This window comes from Myxocyprinus asiaticus, chromosome 36 (assembly GCF_019703515.2).
Source record: "Myxocyprinus asiaticus isolate MX2 ecotype Aquarium Trade chromosome 36, UBuf_Myxa_2, whole genome shotgun sequence".
In the NCBI taxonomy this organism is placed as follows: domain Eukaryota; kingdom Metazoa; phylum Chordata; class Actinopteri; order Cypriniformes; family Catostomidae; genus Myxocyprinus; species Myxocyprinus asiaticus.
This window is the reverse complement of record NC_059379.1, coordinates 3,270,794-3,287,622: the sequence shown is the minus strand read 5'-3', so window position 1 is coordinate 3,287,622 and position 16,829 is coordinate 3,270,794. Positions and strand designations below refer to the sequence as shown.

At 38.0% G+C, this 16,829-nt stretch overlaps 1 protein-coding gene across 2 annotated transcripts in view; it reads right to left on the bottom strand.

Moving 5' to 3' along the window:
• Positions 1-1,486: 1,486 nt before the first annotated feature.
• fdxr (ferredoxin reductase) overlaps positions 1,487-16,829 on the bottom strand; it is a 37,467-nt gene continuing 22,124 nt past the window's right edge. For both annotated transcript variants that reach the window (XM_051674905.1, XM_051674906.1), the window contains 4 exons: positions 10,557-10,735; positions 5,808-5,979; positions 4,600-4,773; positions 1,487-4,369 (listed from right to left, as the gene is read on the bottom strand). In XM_051674905.1, coding sequence (XP_051530865.1) covers positions 4,239-4,369; positions 4,600-4,773; positions 5,808-5,979; positions 10,557-10,735 — 656 coding nt within the window. In that variant the 3' untranslated portion in view covers positions 1,487-4,238. The remainder of the gene's footprint in view (positions 4,370-4,599; positions 4,774-5,807; positions 5,980-10,556; positions 10,736-16,829) is intronic.

The following is a 16,829-nucleotide window of genomic DNA, read 5'->3' as shown; positions in this document are numbered from 1 at the left end:
AACAAAACTAAGTTCAGCGGCAAAGTAGCAAACAAAAACTAACTTTAGTGGAAAAGTAGCAAAAACAATCAATTTGGTGGCAAAGTAGCAAAATAATATATATATATATATATATATATTATTTTGGTGGCAGAGTAGCAAACAAAAACTAAGTTCAGCGGAAATATAGCAAACAAAAACTAACTTCAGTGGCAAAGTAGCAAAAAACAAAAATGTTGGTGGCAGAGTAGCAAACAAAAACTAAAAGAAGCAAACAAACTAATTTCAGTGGCAAAGTGCATTGCAAACAATGACCAGCTTCATTGGCAATGTACAAACAAACTAATTTCAGTGGCAAAATGACAAACAAAAACTAATTTCAGTTTGCAAAGTGGCAAACAAAAACTCATATTGGTGGCGAAGTACCAAACAAACGAATTGCAATGGACGGGTAGCAAACAAAAACTAGTTTAAATGGCAAAGCAGAAAACCAAAACTAAGTTCAGCGGCAAAGTAGCAAACAAAAACTAACTTCAGTAGCAATGTAGCAAACAAACTAATTTCATTAGCAATTTCAGTGGCAAAAAATACATAAATTGGTGGCAAAGTAATATATAGGAAATATGATTTTGGTGATTAAAATGATAAACAGTGGTCTAGTCCTTATGTCAAGTAATTAGCCAGACTGTTGTTATTTCACCATTTTGAGACTCAAAGTTGAAACTAACTGATGTCAAGGCTACATGGTCTGGACAATTCATGAACAAAGGTTTGTTTCAGTCTGAATTCACCCACACACTCAGAACACATCTGGGTCCAGTCCTGAGAGTTTTAGATTACACATTTAGTGGAATGTGTTTTTAGAATTATACTGTTACACTGTACACACAGCTCAGCACTGAACAAAACTGTACTGTAGAGGCTGTTAGTCTCCATGAAAAATCTTATAATGAGTTCAGTCTAAAGTCTTTTTTGCCTGTATCTGCAATCGTTTTGTATTAACTTTATTAAAGAAATACATATCCATTTATACAGATAGAGGTCAAAGGTCAGGGACAGTGCTAACTAAGTAATCTTAACATGAAAAGTCAGTCTGAAAACACAAATCTAGCAGGAAACAGCATATACACAAAAATATTAAATAATATAAAACCGCTTTGCGTTGTGCCTTACCCATTGTAAAATCTACAAAACTGATAAAAAAAAAAAAAAGTATGTTATTATGCTCTCTGATTGGACAATCGCAGCATTTGACAATTGCTAATATTTTCATGTAATGACCGCTAAACTGTATAAATGACCGTCATTCCAAGCAATCAATTTCCTACATCGCTGTTTAAGTTTCTTCTTTTGTAATAAAATAACTTAAACTCAAATCAATACTTCATGTCCATGTTTATTTAATTGGTAGATAGCTGTGTAACAAGCAGGATAATTTGCTGTCCGTTGGTCATTATCGAAATAATATCAAAATAATCCCCTCTTCAGGATGACGCAAAGCCTGATCACCCTATTGAGGTTTATTTACACCATTGCTTATTCATTATGTAAAAACATGTTTCATATCATTTAAGCTTCAGTCTGTTTCCATTCATACAATTTCACAACACACATTTTTGTTTATTCTGGACAAATGACAAGAAGTCAACACAACGGAAAGAGGCATATGTAAACTACCATTACAGCAACTGGTCCAACTTCATTTTAAGCATTCATCATGGTGCCAGTAGTACTTTCAGTAAACAGTAGTGATAATCATAAGTGTAAGTCATGACATCATAGTTTAGTCATTGCATTGATATCTAACTGGACACTAAAACTACTTTTCTTTTTCTGTTAATTTTAGTTTATAAAAATACAATTACTCGTTGTTAGTTCATATTTTAGGTCATTTTTAATTTTAAAATGTTGTAACTAACATTAACCAAGATTAATAAAGTACTGTTCATTTAACGAATGTAGTTAACTGACGTTACAACCCGTGTTACCAGTAATAGTTCACCCTTAATTGAAAATACTGGCATGATTTACTTACTTTCATGTCTATCAAACAGATGCGTCTAAAGGCAAATGAGATTTGATATCTACAGATGAGGGGAAGACTTTCAGGGAATAAAGTTTAATTCAGACTTAAAGTTTGGTAACAAACAAAAACTGATTTAAGTGGAAAAGTAGTAAACAAAAACAGATTGTGTTAGTAAAGTTGCAAACGAAAACTGATTAAAGTGGCATATTAGCAAAGAAAAACTGATTTTGGTAGTAAAGTAGCAAACGACTACTGATTAAAGTGGCATATTGGCAAACAAAAACAGATTTCAGTGGCAAAGTAGCAAAAAAAACTGATTTAAGTGGCAAAGTATTAAACAAAAACTAATTTAAGTGACAAAGCAGCAAACAAAATCTGATTTAAGTGGCAAAGTATTAAACAAAAACTAATTTAAGTGGCAAAGCAGCAAACAAAATCTGATTTAAGTGGCAAAGTATTAAACAAAAACTAATTTAAGTGGCAAAGTAGCAAACAAAATCTGATTTAAGTGGCAAAGTATTAAACAAAAACTAATTTAAGTGGCAAAGTAGCAAACAAAAACTAATTTAAGTGGCAAAGTAGCAAACAAAAACTAATTTAAGTGGCAAAGTATTAAACAAAAACTAATTTAAGTGGCAAAGCAGCAAACAAAATCTGATTTAAGTGGCAAAGTAGCAAACAAAAACTAATTTAAGTGGCAAAGCAGCAAACAAAATCTGATTTAAGTGGCAAAGTAGCAAACAAAAACTAATTTAAGTGGCAAAGCAGCAAACAAAATCTGATTTAAGTGGCAAAGTATTAAACAAAAACTAATTTAAGTGGCAAAGTATTAAACAAAAACTAATTTAAGTGGCAAAGCAGCAAACAAAATCTGATTTAAGTGGCAAAGTAGCAAACAAAAACTAATTTAAGTGGCAAAGCAGCAAACAAAATCTGATTTAAGTGGCAAAGTAGCAAACAAAAACTAATTTAAGTGGCAAAGCAGCAAACAAAATCTGATTTAAGTGGCAAAGTATTAAACAAAAACTAATTTAAGTGGCAAAGTAGCAAACAAAATCTGATTTAAGTGGCAAAGTAGCAAACAAAAACTAATTTAAGTGGCAAAGTAGCAAACAAAATCTGATTTAAGTGGCAAAGTAGCAAACAAAAACATATTTTGGTTACATAGTAGTAAACAAAAACTGATTTAAGTGGCATTGGAAACAAAAACTGATTTTGATTGTAAAGTCGCAAACAAAAACAGATTTCAGTGGCAAAGTAGCAAACAAATACTTATTTTGGTAGTAAAGTAGCAAAGAAAAACTGATTTTGGTTGTAAAGTAGCAAACAAAAACTGATTAAAGTGGCATATTGGCAAACAAAATCTGATTTTGGTTGTAAAGCAGCAAACAAAAACAGATTTCAGTGGCAAAGTAGCAAACAAATACTTATTTTGGTAGTAAAGTAGCAAAGAAAAACTGATTTTGGTTGTAAAGTAGCAAACAAAAACTGATTAAAGTGGCATATTGGCAAACAAAATCTGATTTTGGTTGTAAAGCAGCAAACAAAAACAGATTTCAGTGGCAAAGTAGCAAAAAAACTGATTTTGGTAGTGAAGTAGCAAACAAAAACAGATTTATTGGCAAAGTAATAAACAAAAACTGATTTTAATTGCAAAATAGCAAACAAAAACTGTTTTTAGTGGCAAAGTACTATAAAGGAAATATGATTTTGGTGAACACACCAATCCTTTTGTCATGTTATCAGCCAGACGGATTCACTACCCGATTAAACAACTTAAATTTCAGTCTTTTCCTCACACAAAGCTATCTAATGGCTTCAGAAGACTTGGAATACAGCACATGAATCACATGGACTACTTTAATGGTGCCTTTATGTTGATTTTGTTTTACTTTTTGTAGCTCAACATCCCCTGTATCCTTTCATTGTATAGCAAAGAGCGCCATGAACATTCTGCTAAACTCCTACTTTTGTGTTCCTTTTTTGGGTTTGGAATGACATGAGGGTGAGTAAATGGTAACAGAATTTACAATTTGGGTGAACTATCCATTAACATTTCAAAAACATTTTTACCACCTCAACAAGCTGGATTTTTGATCGCGCTGCCATTGGATTCAGGCCCTCCACAGTCTGTAATCAAGGAACTCTGGCACACTGGTCTTCTGTGTTTATTATTCTGGGCAGCGTTTCAGCAAGATTTACACAATCTTATTGAGTTCCTGGGCTGTTAAACTTAGGACCAGGCAAGTTTCAACATCTCCTCCACATCCAGTAGTTTTTCCCTGGGTTTTCCGAGGGACTTGCCTCTACTCTCCTCTTCTGCGTCAATCTTCTCCCATTCTGAAAATAACACTGTTTTCACACCTATTGAGACACAGATATTCCCATGATGATTTTTTCCCCCAATGCAATTAAATAAATATTCCATTTGCATGCCAAAACTTGTTTCAAGCCTGTGGTTTAGTACCATGGTGCACAATTCCCACAGAATCATAAAACAGCACAGGAATGTGGGTGTGGGGAGTGTAAATGGAAAAATATTGGATGTGAAATTTTTATAGAGGGTATATTATAGTTTTTGATAAAAGTGTGACCTCGTGTTTGTAGAAGGGCAGCGATCGCCTGTGCACCCAGTTTGTTGATTGACACGTCCAGCTTGCCTGCCTCTATATCCTGCAATAAAACACGTGCTGTATCAAAACTGTCGTTCATGGTGGTGGCGATCACACCAGTCGGTCCTCGCTTGACCCAGCCGCTGCAGTACAGACCTGCCAAAAATGAAACACACTATTAAGGATACACATCCGAACTCTCAACACACACACACAAAGGGCTGTCAATCGGTTAAACATTTTAATTGAATTAAATATATGACATATCGATTAATAAATATAATAAAATTGCAATTAATTGCAAATATAACACGATTCTCTAGAATACTCAATACTGATTGGTCAATCGTGCAATCCAGTGGTCAGATATTTCTAAATAATGACCGCACGGTCATCCAGTTATTGCGAGTCAATCTTTCTACTTCTCGCATCACTCTGCGATCTCTTAAAGTGAGCTAATACATTTTAATAATTTCAACTCTAATAAACATTAAATGTCCATTTATTTATTTATTTATTTGGCAAAATAAAAACAAACAAAATTCAAATTGCAAACCAGAGGATGAATTCATCCGTTTCTGGAGACTATGTGGTCTCTTTCTTCTCCTATAATAACATGATTTCAACAAATCAACATTTCATGTCCATTTCTTTATTTGGCAATTAGTCGAGTAATAAGTAGGATAACGAGCAGTCAGAAGGTAATTTTCGCAAAATGAACACCAACAAAACTCAAAATTGAAACCAGAGGTGGAATTTAGCCGTTTCTGGAGAAGCCACGATTTCTTTCTTTTCATATAATAATGTAATTTCAATGCAAATCAATATTTCAAGTACTTTTATTTATTTATTTGGTAGGCAAAAATGTAATGAGCAGGATCATTTCCAGTCAGCCTGTTATTATTAGGCAGGAGCATTATCGAGTAATTTTGTAGTCGGGTACCATAACGCAAAAAAAAAAAAAAAAAAGTAATCTATTACTCATAAATTAAAGTGTACATTGAAAATACAAGGTATGACATGTACATCTCCATTTTATTCTGACCAAAATCAATGAAATCACTAAGTAATTATGACTTCTGAGCTTGAAAAAAGAAACCGCCCATGAAGACTACGAGGCAGCAATTAGTGGTTCCTGGTAGGGAGTCTCAGGAGAAGAGGCCACACACAAATTCTCACACTCCTCTCACCCGTTGTGTCCTGAACTCTTCCCATGTCATTGGGTATGATGGCTCGTCGGGGGTCAAAGGGCACATCAGGGTCGATGGGAATTGTCTTATAACCGATACTGCTGATGATCAAACCACACTCCAGATCCTCAAGTTGACCTGTAGGCACTGCCCGTGCAACCTCCCCTGACCCCTGAAAACACACACAGAGGTCACGCCCAGAAACATCAATATTGTTAATATACTCATGGATAAAGGGGGTGCATGCATTCATCTGTAAATAAAAGATATCAGTGGATTCACAGGGTGGAAAGTTTAAACTTACAGTTGAAGTCAGGAGTTTACATACACTTAGGTTGAAGTCATTAAAACACATTTTTTAACCACTCCACAGATTTCATATTAGCAAACTATAGTTTTAGCAAGTCGTTTAGGACATCAACTTTGTGCATGACATGAGTAATTTTTCCAACAATTTTTTACAGACAGATTGTTTCACTTTTAATTGACTATATCACAATTCTAGTAGGTCAGAAGTTTACAATCATTAAGTTAACTGTGCCTTTAAGCAGCTTGGAAAATTCCAGAATATGATGTCAAGCCTTTAGACAGTTAACCAGTTAGCTTCTGATAGGTGGTGTACTGAATTGGAGTTGTACCTGTGGATGTATTTTAAGGCCTACCTTCACACTCAGTGCCTCTTTATGAGAAAATCAAAAGAAATCAGCCAAGACCTCAGAAAACAATCGTGGACCTCCACATCCTTGGGAGCAATTTCCAAACTAAAGGTACCATGTTTATCTGTGGCTAGTATGCAAGTATAAATGCCATGGGACCACGCAGCCATCATACCGCTCAGGAAGGAGATGCATTCTGTCTCCTAGAGATGAACGTAGTTTGGTGTGAAAAGTGCAAATCAATCACAGAAAAACAGCAAAGGACCTTGTGAAGATGCTGGAGGAAACCGGTAGACAAGTATCTATATCCACAGTAAAACGAGTCCTCTATCAACATAACCTGAAAGGCTGCTCAGCAAGGAAGAAGCCAATGCTCCAAAACCGCCATAAAAAAGCAAGACTAAAGCTTGCTAGTGCACATGGGGACAAAGATCTTACTTTTTGGAGAAATGTCTCTGGTCTAATGAAAAAAAAAATTGAACTGTTTGGCCATAATGACCATCGTTATGTTTGGAGGAAAAAGGGTGAGGCTTGCAAGCCGAATAACACCATCCCAACCGTGAAGCATGGGGGTGGCAGCATCATGTTGTGGGGGTGCTTTGCTGCAGGATGGACTGGTGTACTTCACAAAATAGAAGGCATCATGAGGAAGAAAAATTATGTGGCTATATTGAAGCAACATCAAGACATCAGCCAGGAAGTTAAAGCTGGGTCGCAAATGGGTCTTCCAAATGGACAATGACCCAAGCATACCTGTAAAGTTGTGGCAAAATGGCTTAAGGACAACAAAGTCAAGGTTTTGAAGTGGCCATCACAAAGCCTTGACCTCAATCCGATCGAAACTGAAAAAGTGTGTGCGAGCAAGGAGGCCTACAAACCTGACTCAGTTACACCAGTTCTGTCTGGAGGAATGGGCCAAAATTCCAGCAACTTATTGTGAGAAGCTTGTGGAAGGCTACCCAAAACGTCTGACCCAAGTTAAACCATTCAAAAGGCAATGCTACCAAATACTAACACAGTGTATGTAAACTTCTGACCCACTGGGAATGTGATGAAATGGCCCAATGTGTGGCCCAATGACGCTAGCTCTGTGTTTCAGGAATGCTTTGCTTGCACTGACTGGCAGGTTTTCATGGAAGCAGCAACATACGCTGGAGAGGTGGATCTGGAGGAATATGCATCAACTGTCACCAGCTACATTAGTAAGTGCAATTACTATCCACCCTAATCAGAAACCCTGGTTGAATGCTTAGGTCAGATCTCTTCTGAGAGCCCGGGAGACTCTGCGTTCAGGTCTAACGATGTAGTTGCGCTAAGAGCAGCAAGAAGGCGTAAAAAGAGCCAAAGTTGCATACACTCTAAAAATACAGGGTCATTTCTCCACCAATGACCCCCGGAGCATGTGGGCAGGCATCAAGACCATCACAGACTACAACAGAAGAGACACTGAATGCCCCAGGACCCGTCTCTTCCCGATGCTCTCAACACCTTTTATGCTCGTTTTGAAGCCTTCAAAACTTCTCCTAGCACCAGACTCATCCTAACACCGGGTGAGCAGCCCCCTAGCATAACTACAGAGGATGACAGGAGGTCCCTTCTGAAAATCAAGCCTGACAAGGCTGCAGGTCCTGAAAGACTATGCACACCAGCTCATAGAGGTATTGACTGACATCTTCAATATCTCAATCTCCCAAGCAAAGGTACCACCATGCTTCAAATCTGCCATCATCATCCCTGTTCCAAAGACCACAGCAGTGTCAGACCTGAATGACTATCGCCCTATAGCACTAACTCCGATAGTCATGAAGTGCTTTCAGAGGCTGAACATGGACTATATAAAAAGTAAAATTAACCCCAGCATCGACCTCCATCAGTATGCATATAGGAGGAACAGATCAACTGCAGAAGCCATCTCATATGTTGTACATCTGGCCTTCACCCACTTGGAGAGCAGGGACTCTTATATTAGACTGCTCTTCTTAGATTTCAGCTCCGCTTTTAATACAATCATATTACCTCAAACACTGATACACAAGCTAGAGACACTTGGGCTGAGTCCATCATTATGTAATTGGGTACTGGACTTCTCAACAAATAGGAGACGGACTCTCAGAATCCACAACATCATTTCCTCCCCCATCATCCTCAACACTGGCTCTCCTCAGGGATGTGTCCTGAGCCCCCTGCTATATTCTTTGCTGACCTACGACTGCTCAGCTACATTCCCGAGTACCCACATTGCAGTTTGTGGATGATACAGCAGTATCGATGAGACAGAGTACAGGCTGGAGGCGGAACAACTGGAGGCTTGGTGCAGAGCCAACACCTCTGCAACAATGTGAAGAAAACAAAGGAAATGATTGTGGATTTCAGGAAAGTCACTAGGAGCCTTCCCACCCCTCTTTACATCAGAGGAACAGCTGTCGAGGTCATCCCCAGCTTCAAATACCTGGGGATACAAATCAAAAACGACCTCACCTGGCACACTTAATAAAGAAGGCCCATCAACAAATGTACTTCCTGAGGAGGCTCAAGTGGGCTGGCCTAGGTACCACAGTCCTCACATCCTTCTACAGGTGCGTAGTGGAGAGCATCCTTACATCATGTGTCACCGTGTGGTACGGAAACTGCTCTGCTGCAGACAGGAAGGCTCTGCAGCATGTAGGCAGCAAGTCTGCACAGAGGATCACTGGCTGCAGTTTTCCAACAATTGAGAACATTTACACCAGCAGATGTAGGAAAAGGGCTGACCGTATCATGAGACTCTTTCCACCCTGCTCATGGACTGTTTACCCCCCTTCCCTCATGTAGAAGGCTGCGCAGCTTTAGGGCCAGAATAACCAGGCTCAGAAACAGCTTCTTCCTAGAAGCTGTAAGACTCAAAAACTTTTCTAATGTGCAATAACACTCATACATCTGAGACTCTTTTATGTGTAATAACACTCATACATTACGGTCTCTTATGTGCAGTAGCACTTGAATATTTATACCCATAATTATACTCATATTTATTTATTTATTTATACTCACTCATTTGCATTGTTTTACCATTGCTAATTTGAGATTCTACGGTTGTATTGTTTTATTGTAATTTATTGCACTTTATTGCACCTTACTGCAGTGCTCTGCTTAGTTTTAGATTTTAGTGTTTTTATCCTTTGCTGTTGTTTTGAGTTTACTCTTTATTTTTGTATTTTTTTTTTTATTTTTTCCCCTTTTTCTCCCAATTTGGAATGCCCAATTCCCAATGTGCTTTTTAAGTCCTCGTGGATGCGTAGTGATTCGCCTCAGTCCGGGTGGCGGAGGACGAATCCCAGTTGCCTCCGCGTCTGAGACCATCAACGCGCGCATCTTATCACGTGGCTTGTTGAGTGCGTTGCCACGGAGACATAGCGCGTGTGGAGGCTTCACGCCATCCACCGCGGCAACCACGCTCAACTCACCACGCGCCCCACCGAGAGCGAACCACATTATAGCGACACGAGGAGTTTACCCCATGTGACTCTACCCTCCCTAGCAACCGGGCCAATTTGGTTGCTTAGGAGACCTGGCTGGAGTCACTCAGCACACCCTGGGATTCAAACTAGCGAGCTAGCGAACTCCAGGGGTGGTAGCCAGTGTATTTTACCACTGAGCTACCCAGGCCCCCGTTTTGTATTGGTTGTATTATTTTATTGTTTATTTATAGTACTTATTACTCTTTGTAATGTTTATAGGGGTCAGAAATGTGTTTGGTCTAGCATCGTCTTTCCAGAAAGAGAGTTGCATTTAAAAGTTAAAAATCATGGAAATCTCTATAGTGAATATAGTTTTTTCTAGTTCTAGTTCTCTGCTTGAAACATATCTCAGCGAGAGAAAAACATGCATGTAAACTATAGTTATATCTGATTTGTCGACGAATAGGTCAAAACGGTGCACAAATCGGAATTAATAATTAATTAGCGAATTGGTCTGAATCAGAATTTCCTTTTTCGCCACTTATTACAACACAAAAAAGAAATGCAAACTCCAGAACTCAACAACTGGAGATGTTTCCTCTATATTAAACACATCCCTGTGCTTTCACATTCATAAATCATTCTGTTGATCTTACCTCAAGCCTAGTTAAAGCCAATCGGATTCCTGCGGCTCTTTTCCCATCAGCTCCTGAAAGAACCTCCACAGGACTGCGACAGAAACGGAAGCCCCAGCTGTTCTCAACTTGTCCGTCTCCTCCGCCATTCATCGCCTTCATCAACAACTCCGTCAATCTCTTCCTCGGCCTGGGGAGATCTCATGAACACAAACACACAAATATTTTTGACTACTTGAATTCTTGAGAAATTAAACTTGATCAAACTACATATACTTTAAGTTAAAACAATATAGCATGACCTGATAAAAGGATCTGATCAAGGCCTTCATTAAATTTCAAGAGGATTTTGGCCTGTACTGTAAGATGGTGTAGATTGCATGATTCATAACTGTTGATTATTTTCCTCGATACTGTAATTACAATTCATTTTGATTAATAGAATTTACATTAAAATACTTATTTTGTGTGGTGCATCTCCATCCAATAGTCAACGTAGTCTACGCAAGAACTGTTTCTTAATTACTTTACAGTGTCTAAACGGTGAACTGTTTACAGTAAACAAAACTACTATTCCAATTTAAAATAAATTATACACAATAAAGTGAGCAATACACCTGTCTGTCATTATAGGTACTGCAGCAATAAACACATAGTTAATTGTAATATTATTTATTGAACTAACTGTGCATTTTTGATATTCTGTAAGGTTTTTGGAAGAGAAAGTTGGACAATTATTGGAGAGGTCAGTTAACTTATAATCGTATTACTTATAGTCAAGACTTGATTTACAGGTGCATCTCAATAAATTAGAATGTCGTGGAAAAGTTCATTTATTTCAGTAATTCAACTCAAATTGTGAAACTCGTGTATTAAATAATTCAGTGCATACAGACTGAAGTAGCTTAAGTCTTTGGTTCTTTTAATTGTGATGATTTTGGCTCACATTTAACAAAAACCCACCAATTCACTCTCTCAAAAAATTAGAATACATCATAAGACCAATAAAAAAAAATTTTTAAGTGAATTGTTGGCCTTCTGGAAAGTATGTTCATTTACTGTATATGTACTCAATACTTGGTAAGGGCTCCTTTTTGCTTTAATTACTGCCTCAATTCGGCGCGGCATGGAGGTGATCAGTTTGTGGCACTGCTGAGATGGTATGGAAGCCCAGGTTTCTTTGACATTGGCCTTCAGCTCATCTGCATTTTTTGGTCTCTTGTTTCTCATTTTCCTCTTGACAATACCCCATAGATTCTCTATGGGGTTCAGGTCTGGTGAGTTTGCTGGCCAGTCAAGCACACCAACACCATGGTCATTTAACCAACTTTTGGTGCTTTTGGCAGTGTGGGCAGGTGCCAAATCCTGCTGGAAAATGAAATCAGCATCTTTAAAAAGCTGGTCAGCAGAAGGAAGCCTGAAGTGCTCCAAAATTTCTTGGTAAACGGGTGCAGTGACTTTGGTTTTCAAAAAACACAATGGACCAACACCAGCAGATGACATTGCACCCCAAATCATCACAGACTGTGGAAACTTAACACTGGACTTCAAGCAACTTGGGCTATGAGCTTCTCCACCCTTCCTCCAGACTCTAGGACCTTGGTTTCCAAATGAAATACAAAACTTGCTCTCATCTGAAAAGAGGACTTTGGACCACTGGGCAACAGTCCAGTTCTTCTTCTCCTTAGCCCAGGTAAGACGCCTCTGACGTTGTCTGTGGTTCAGGAGTGGCTTAACAAGAGGAATACGACAACTGCAGCCAAATTCCTTGACACGTCTGTGTGTGGTGGCTCTTGATGCCTTGACCCCAGCCTCAGTCCATTCCTTGTGAAGTTCACCCAAATTCTTGAATCGATTTTGCTTGACAATCATAAGGCTGCGGTTCTCTTGGTTGGTTGTGCATCTTTTTCTTCCACACTTTTTCCTTCCACTCAACTTTCTGTTAACATGCTTGGATACAGCACTCTGTGAACAGCCAGCTTCTTTGGCAATGAATGTTTGTGGCTTACCCTCTTTGTGAAGGGTGTCAATGATTGTCTTCTGGACAACTGTCAGATCAGCAGTCTTCCCCATGATTGTGTAGCCTAGTGAACCAAACTGAGAGACCATTTTGAAGGCTCAGGAAACCTTTGCAGGTGTTTTGAGTTGATTAGCTGATTGGCATGTCACCATATTCTAATTTGTTGAGATAGTGAATTGGTGGGTTTTTGTTAAATGTGAGCCAAAATCATCACAATTAAAAGAACCAAAGACTTAAACTACTTCAGTCTGTGTGCATTGAATTTATTTAATACACGAGTTTCACAATTTGAGTTGAATTACTGAAATAAATGAACTTTTCCATGACATTCTTATTGAGATGCACCTGTATATATATAAAAAGAAACTTATTATAAAATCTGAACAGTTTGGCAATGACAACTAATAAACCAACTTTAACTCAATGATGTAAAAATTAAAAAAATAATTACATTTCTTATCTTCCAACTGTAACTATTTTGAGATGGTACTCCATTACATTATTACCAAATATAAACTTTTTTGGAAAAACTAAACTCAAATATAATTTGTAATATATATATATACACACACTGTATATACAGTGCTGTGAAAAAGTATTTGCCCCCATCCTGATTTCCTCTATTTTTGTGTATTTTTTCATACTAAATTGTTTTAGACGAGATATAACATAAAACAAAGGCAACCTGAGTAAACACAAAATACAGTTTTCAAATGTATATATATATATATATATATATATATATATATATATATATATATATATATATATATATATATTTATTTATTTATTTTTTTTTTTTTTTGAAGCAAAAAAGTTATCCAACAACACCTATATCACCAATGTGAAAAACGAACTGCCCCCTTAAACTTTATAGCTGGTTGTGCCACCTTTAGCAGCAACAACTGCAACCAAATGTTTCCAATAACTGGAGATCAGTCTTTCACAATGCTGTGGTTGAATTTCAGCCCACTCTTCTTTGCAGAACTGCTTTGGAGGGTTTGAGCATAAACTTCCTGTTTAAGGTCCTGCCACAGCATCTCAATCAGGTTCAAATCAGGACTTTGACTAGGCCACTCCAAAACTTTAATCTTGCTTATTTTGAGCCATTCAGAGGTGGACTTACTCCTATGCTTTGGATCATTGTCTTGCTGCATAATCCAGTTTCACTTGAGCTTTAACTCACGGACTGATGACCGGACGTTCTCCTTTAGGATTTTCTGGTAGAGAGCAGAATTCATGTTTCCCTCAATTACTGCAAGTTTATGTCTCATCACTGTCATGACTGCTATGTTGCTCGGAACTCACTCACTGTTGCACTTCTGTATATGGTTGAGTGAAAATAAAGGGATTTGATTTGAAGTCGCCCTGGCCCTGAAGCAACAAAGCACCACCACCACCACGCTTGACCGTAGGTATGATGTTCTTCTTGTGGAATTCTGTGTTTGATTTACGCCAGATGTAACGGGACCCCTGTCTTCCAAACAGTTCCACTTTTGACTCATCAGTCCACAGAACATTCTCCCAAAAGTGTTGAGGATCATCGAGGTGTGTTTTGGCAAAATTCAGACGTGGGGTAGCAGTGTTTTGCACCTCGCCACTCTTCCATGGATGCAATTTTTGTGTCTTTCTGATAGTGGAGTCATGAACAGTGACCTTTATTAATGCGAGAGAGGCCTGCAGATCCTTGGATGTTGTCTTTGGCTTTTTTATAACTTCCTGGATGAGTCACCGCTGTGCTCTTGGAGGAATTTTGGAAGGTTGGCCACTTCGGGGAAGGTTCACTACTGTGCCAAGTTTTCTCCATTTGGAGATAATGGCTCTCACTGTGGTTCTTTGGAGTCCCAGAGCCTTTGAAATAGCTTTGAAATACAATCATCCTTTTAACTAGAATTTCTAGAATTTCCTTCGACCTTGGCATAGTGTACTACTGGGTGAGACCTTTTAGCCAACTTCATGCTGCTGAAAAAGTTCTAATTAGATGTTGATTTGATTGAACAGGGCTGGCAGTAATCAGGCCTGAGTGTGTCTAGTCCAGCTGAAATCCATTATCAATGCAGTTTCATAGATTTGGGGACAAATACTTTCACACAGGCTCAGTTGGTATTGGATAACTTTTTTGCTTCAATAAATAATTTGATCATTTAAACCTGTATTTTGTGTTTACTCAGATTGCCTTTGTTTTATGTTCGATTTTGTTTGAATTATTGAAACAATTTAGTATGAGATGTACACAAAAACAGAAGAAATCAGGATGGGAGTAAATACTTTTTAACAGCATTGTGTGTGTGTGTGTGTGTATTACACATTTTATATGAGTTTAGCTTTTGTTTAGTTATATATATATATATATATACAGGTGCTGGTCGTATAATTAGAATATCATCAAAAAGTTGATTTATTTCACTAATTCCATTCAAAAAGTGAAACTTGTATATTATATTCATTCTTTACACACAGACTGATATATTTCAAATGTTTATTTCTTTAAATTTTGATGATTATAACTGACAACTAAGGAAAATCCCAAATTCAGTATCTCAGAAAATTAGAATATTACTTAAGACCAATACAAAGAAAGGATTTTTAGAAATCTTGGCCAACTGAAAAGTATGAACATGAAAAGTATGAGCATGTACAGCACTCAATACTTAGTTGGGGCTCCTTTTGCCTGAATTACTGCAGCAATGCGGCGTGGCATGGAGTCGATCAGTCTGTGGCACTGCTCAGGTGTTATGAGAGCCCAGGTTGCTCTGATAGTGGCCTTCAGCTCTTCTGCATTGTTGGGTCTGGCATATCGCATCTTCCTCTTCACAATACCCCATAGATTTTCTATGGGGTTAAGGTCAGGCGAGTTTGCTGGCCAATTAAGAACAGGGATACCATGGTCCTTAAACCAGATACTGGTTGCTTTGGCACTGTGTGCAGGTGCCAAGTCCTGTTGGAAAATGAAATCTGCATCTCCATAAAGTTGGTCAGCAGCAGGAAGCATGAAGTGCTCTAAAACTTCCTGGTATACGGCTGCGTTGACCTTGGACCTCAGAAAACACAGTGGACCAACACCAGCAGATGACATGGCACCCCAAACCATCACTGACTGTGGAAACTTTACACTGGACCTCAAGCAATGTGGATTGTGTGCCTCTCCTCTCTTCCTCCAGACTCTGGGACCCTGATTTCCAAAGGAAATGCAAAATTTACTTTCATCAGAGAACATAACTTTGGACCACTCGGCAGCAGTCCAGTCCTTTTTGTCTTTTGCCCAGGCGAGATGCTTCAGACGCTGTCTGTTGTTCAAGAGTGGCTTGACACAAGGAATGCGACAGCTGAAACCCATGTCTTGCATACGTCTGTGCGTAGTGGTTCTTGAAGCACTGACTCCAGCTGCAGTCCACTCTTTGTGAATCTCCCCCACATTTTTGAATGGGTTTTGTTTCACAATCCTCTCCAGGGTGCGGTTATCCCTATTGCTTGTACACTTTTTTCTACCACATCTTTTCCTTCCCTTCGCCTCTCTATTAATGTGCTTGGACACAGAGCTCTGTGAACAGCCAGCCTCTTTTGCAATGACCTTTTGTGTCTTGCCCTCCTTGTGCAACGTGCCAATGGTCGTCTTTTGGACAACTGTCAAGTCAGCAGTCTTCCCCATGATTGGGTAGCGTACAGAACTAGACTGAGAGACCATTTAAAGGCCTTTGCAGGTGTTTTGAGTTAATTAGCTGATTAGAGTGTGGCACCAGGTGTCTTCAATATTGAACCTTTTCACAATATTCTAATTTTCTGAGATACTGAATTTGGGATTTTCCTTAGTTGTCAGTTATAATCATCAAGATTAAAAGAAATAAACATTTGAAATATATCAGTCTGTGTGTAATGAATGAATATAATATACAAGTTTCACTTTTTGAATGGAATTAGTGAAATAAATCAACTTTTTGATGATATTCTAATTATATGACCAGCACCTGTATATATATATATATATATATATTTTTTTTATCACTTATAGCTTAAAAATTGTTATAATGTAAAAATAGAAAATGCACATTGAATGCTCAGTCCTGTGTAACCTACAAAGTATATATTTATAATCTATCCTTTAAAACTAGCATAATTTAAGCATTTTTGTTCTTCTTTCAAATCATCATAATTGACAGAAATGTTCCCTTAACTGAAGAATCAAATCTAGTGCACACAAACACTTAATTACTGCAGAACATAAATCTTTTACTTTTAAAAACAACTTCATGAATACTCGTCTGCTCTTTGCTGTG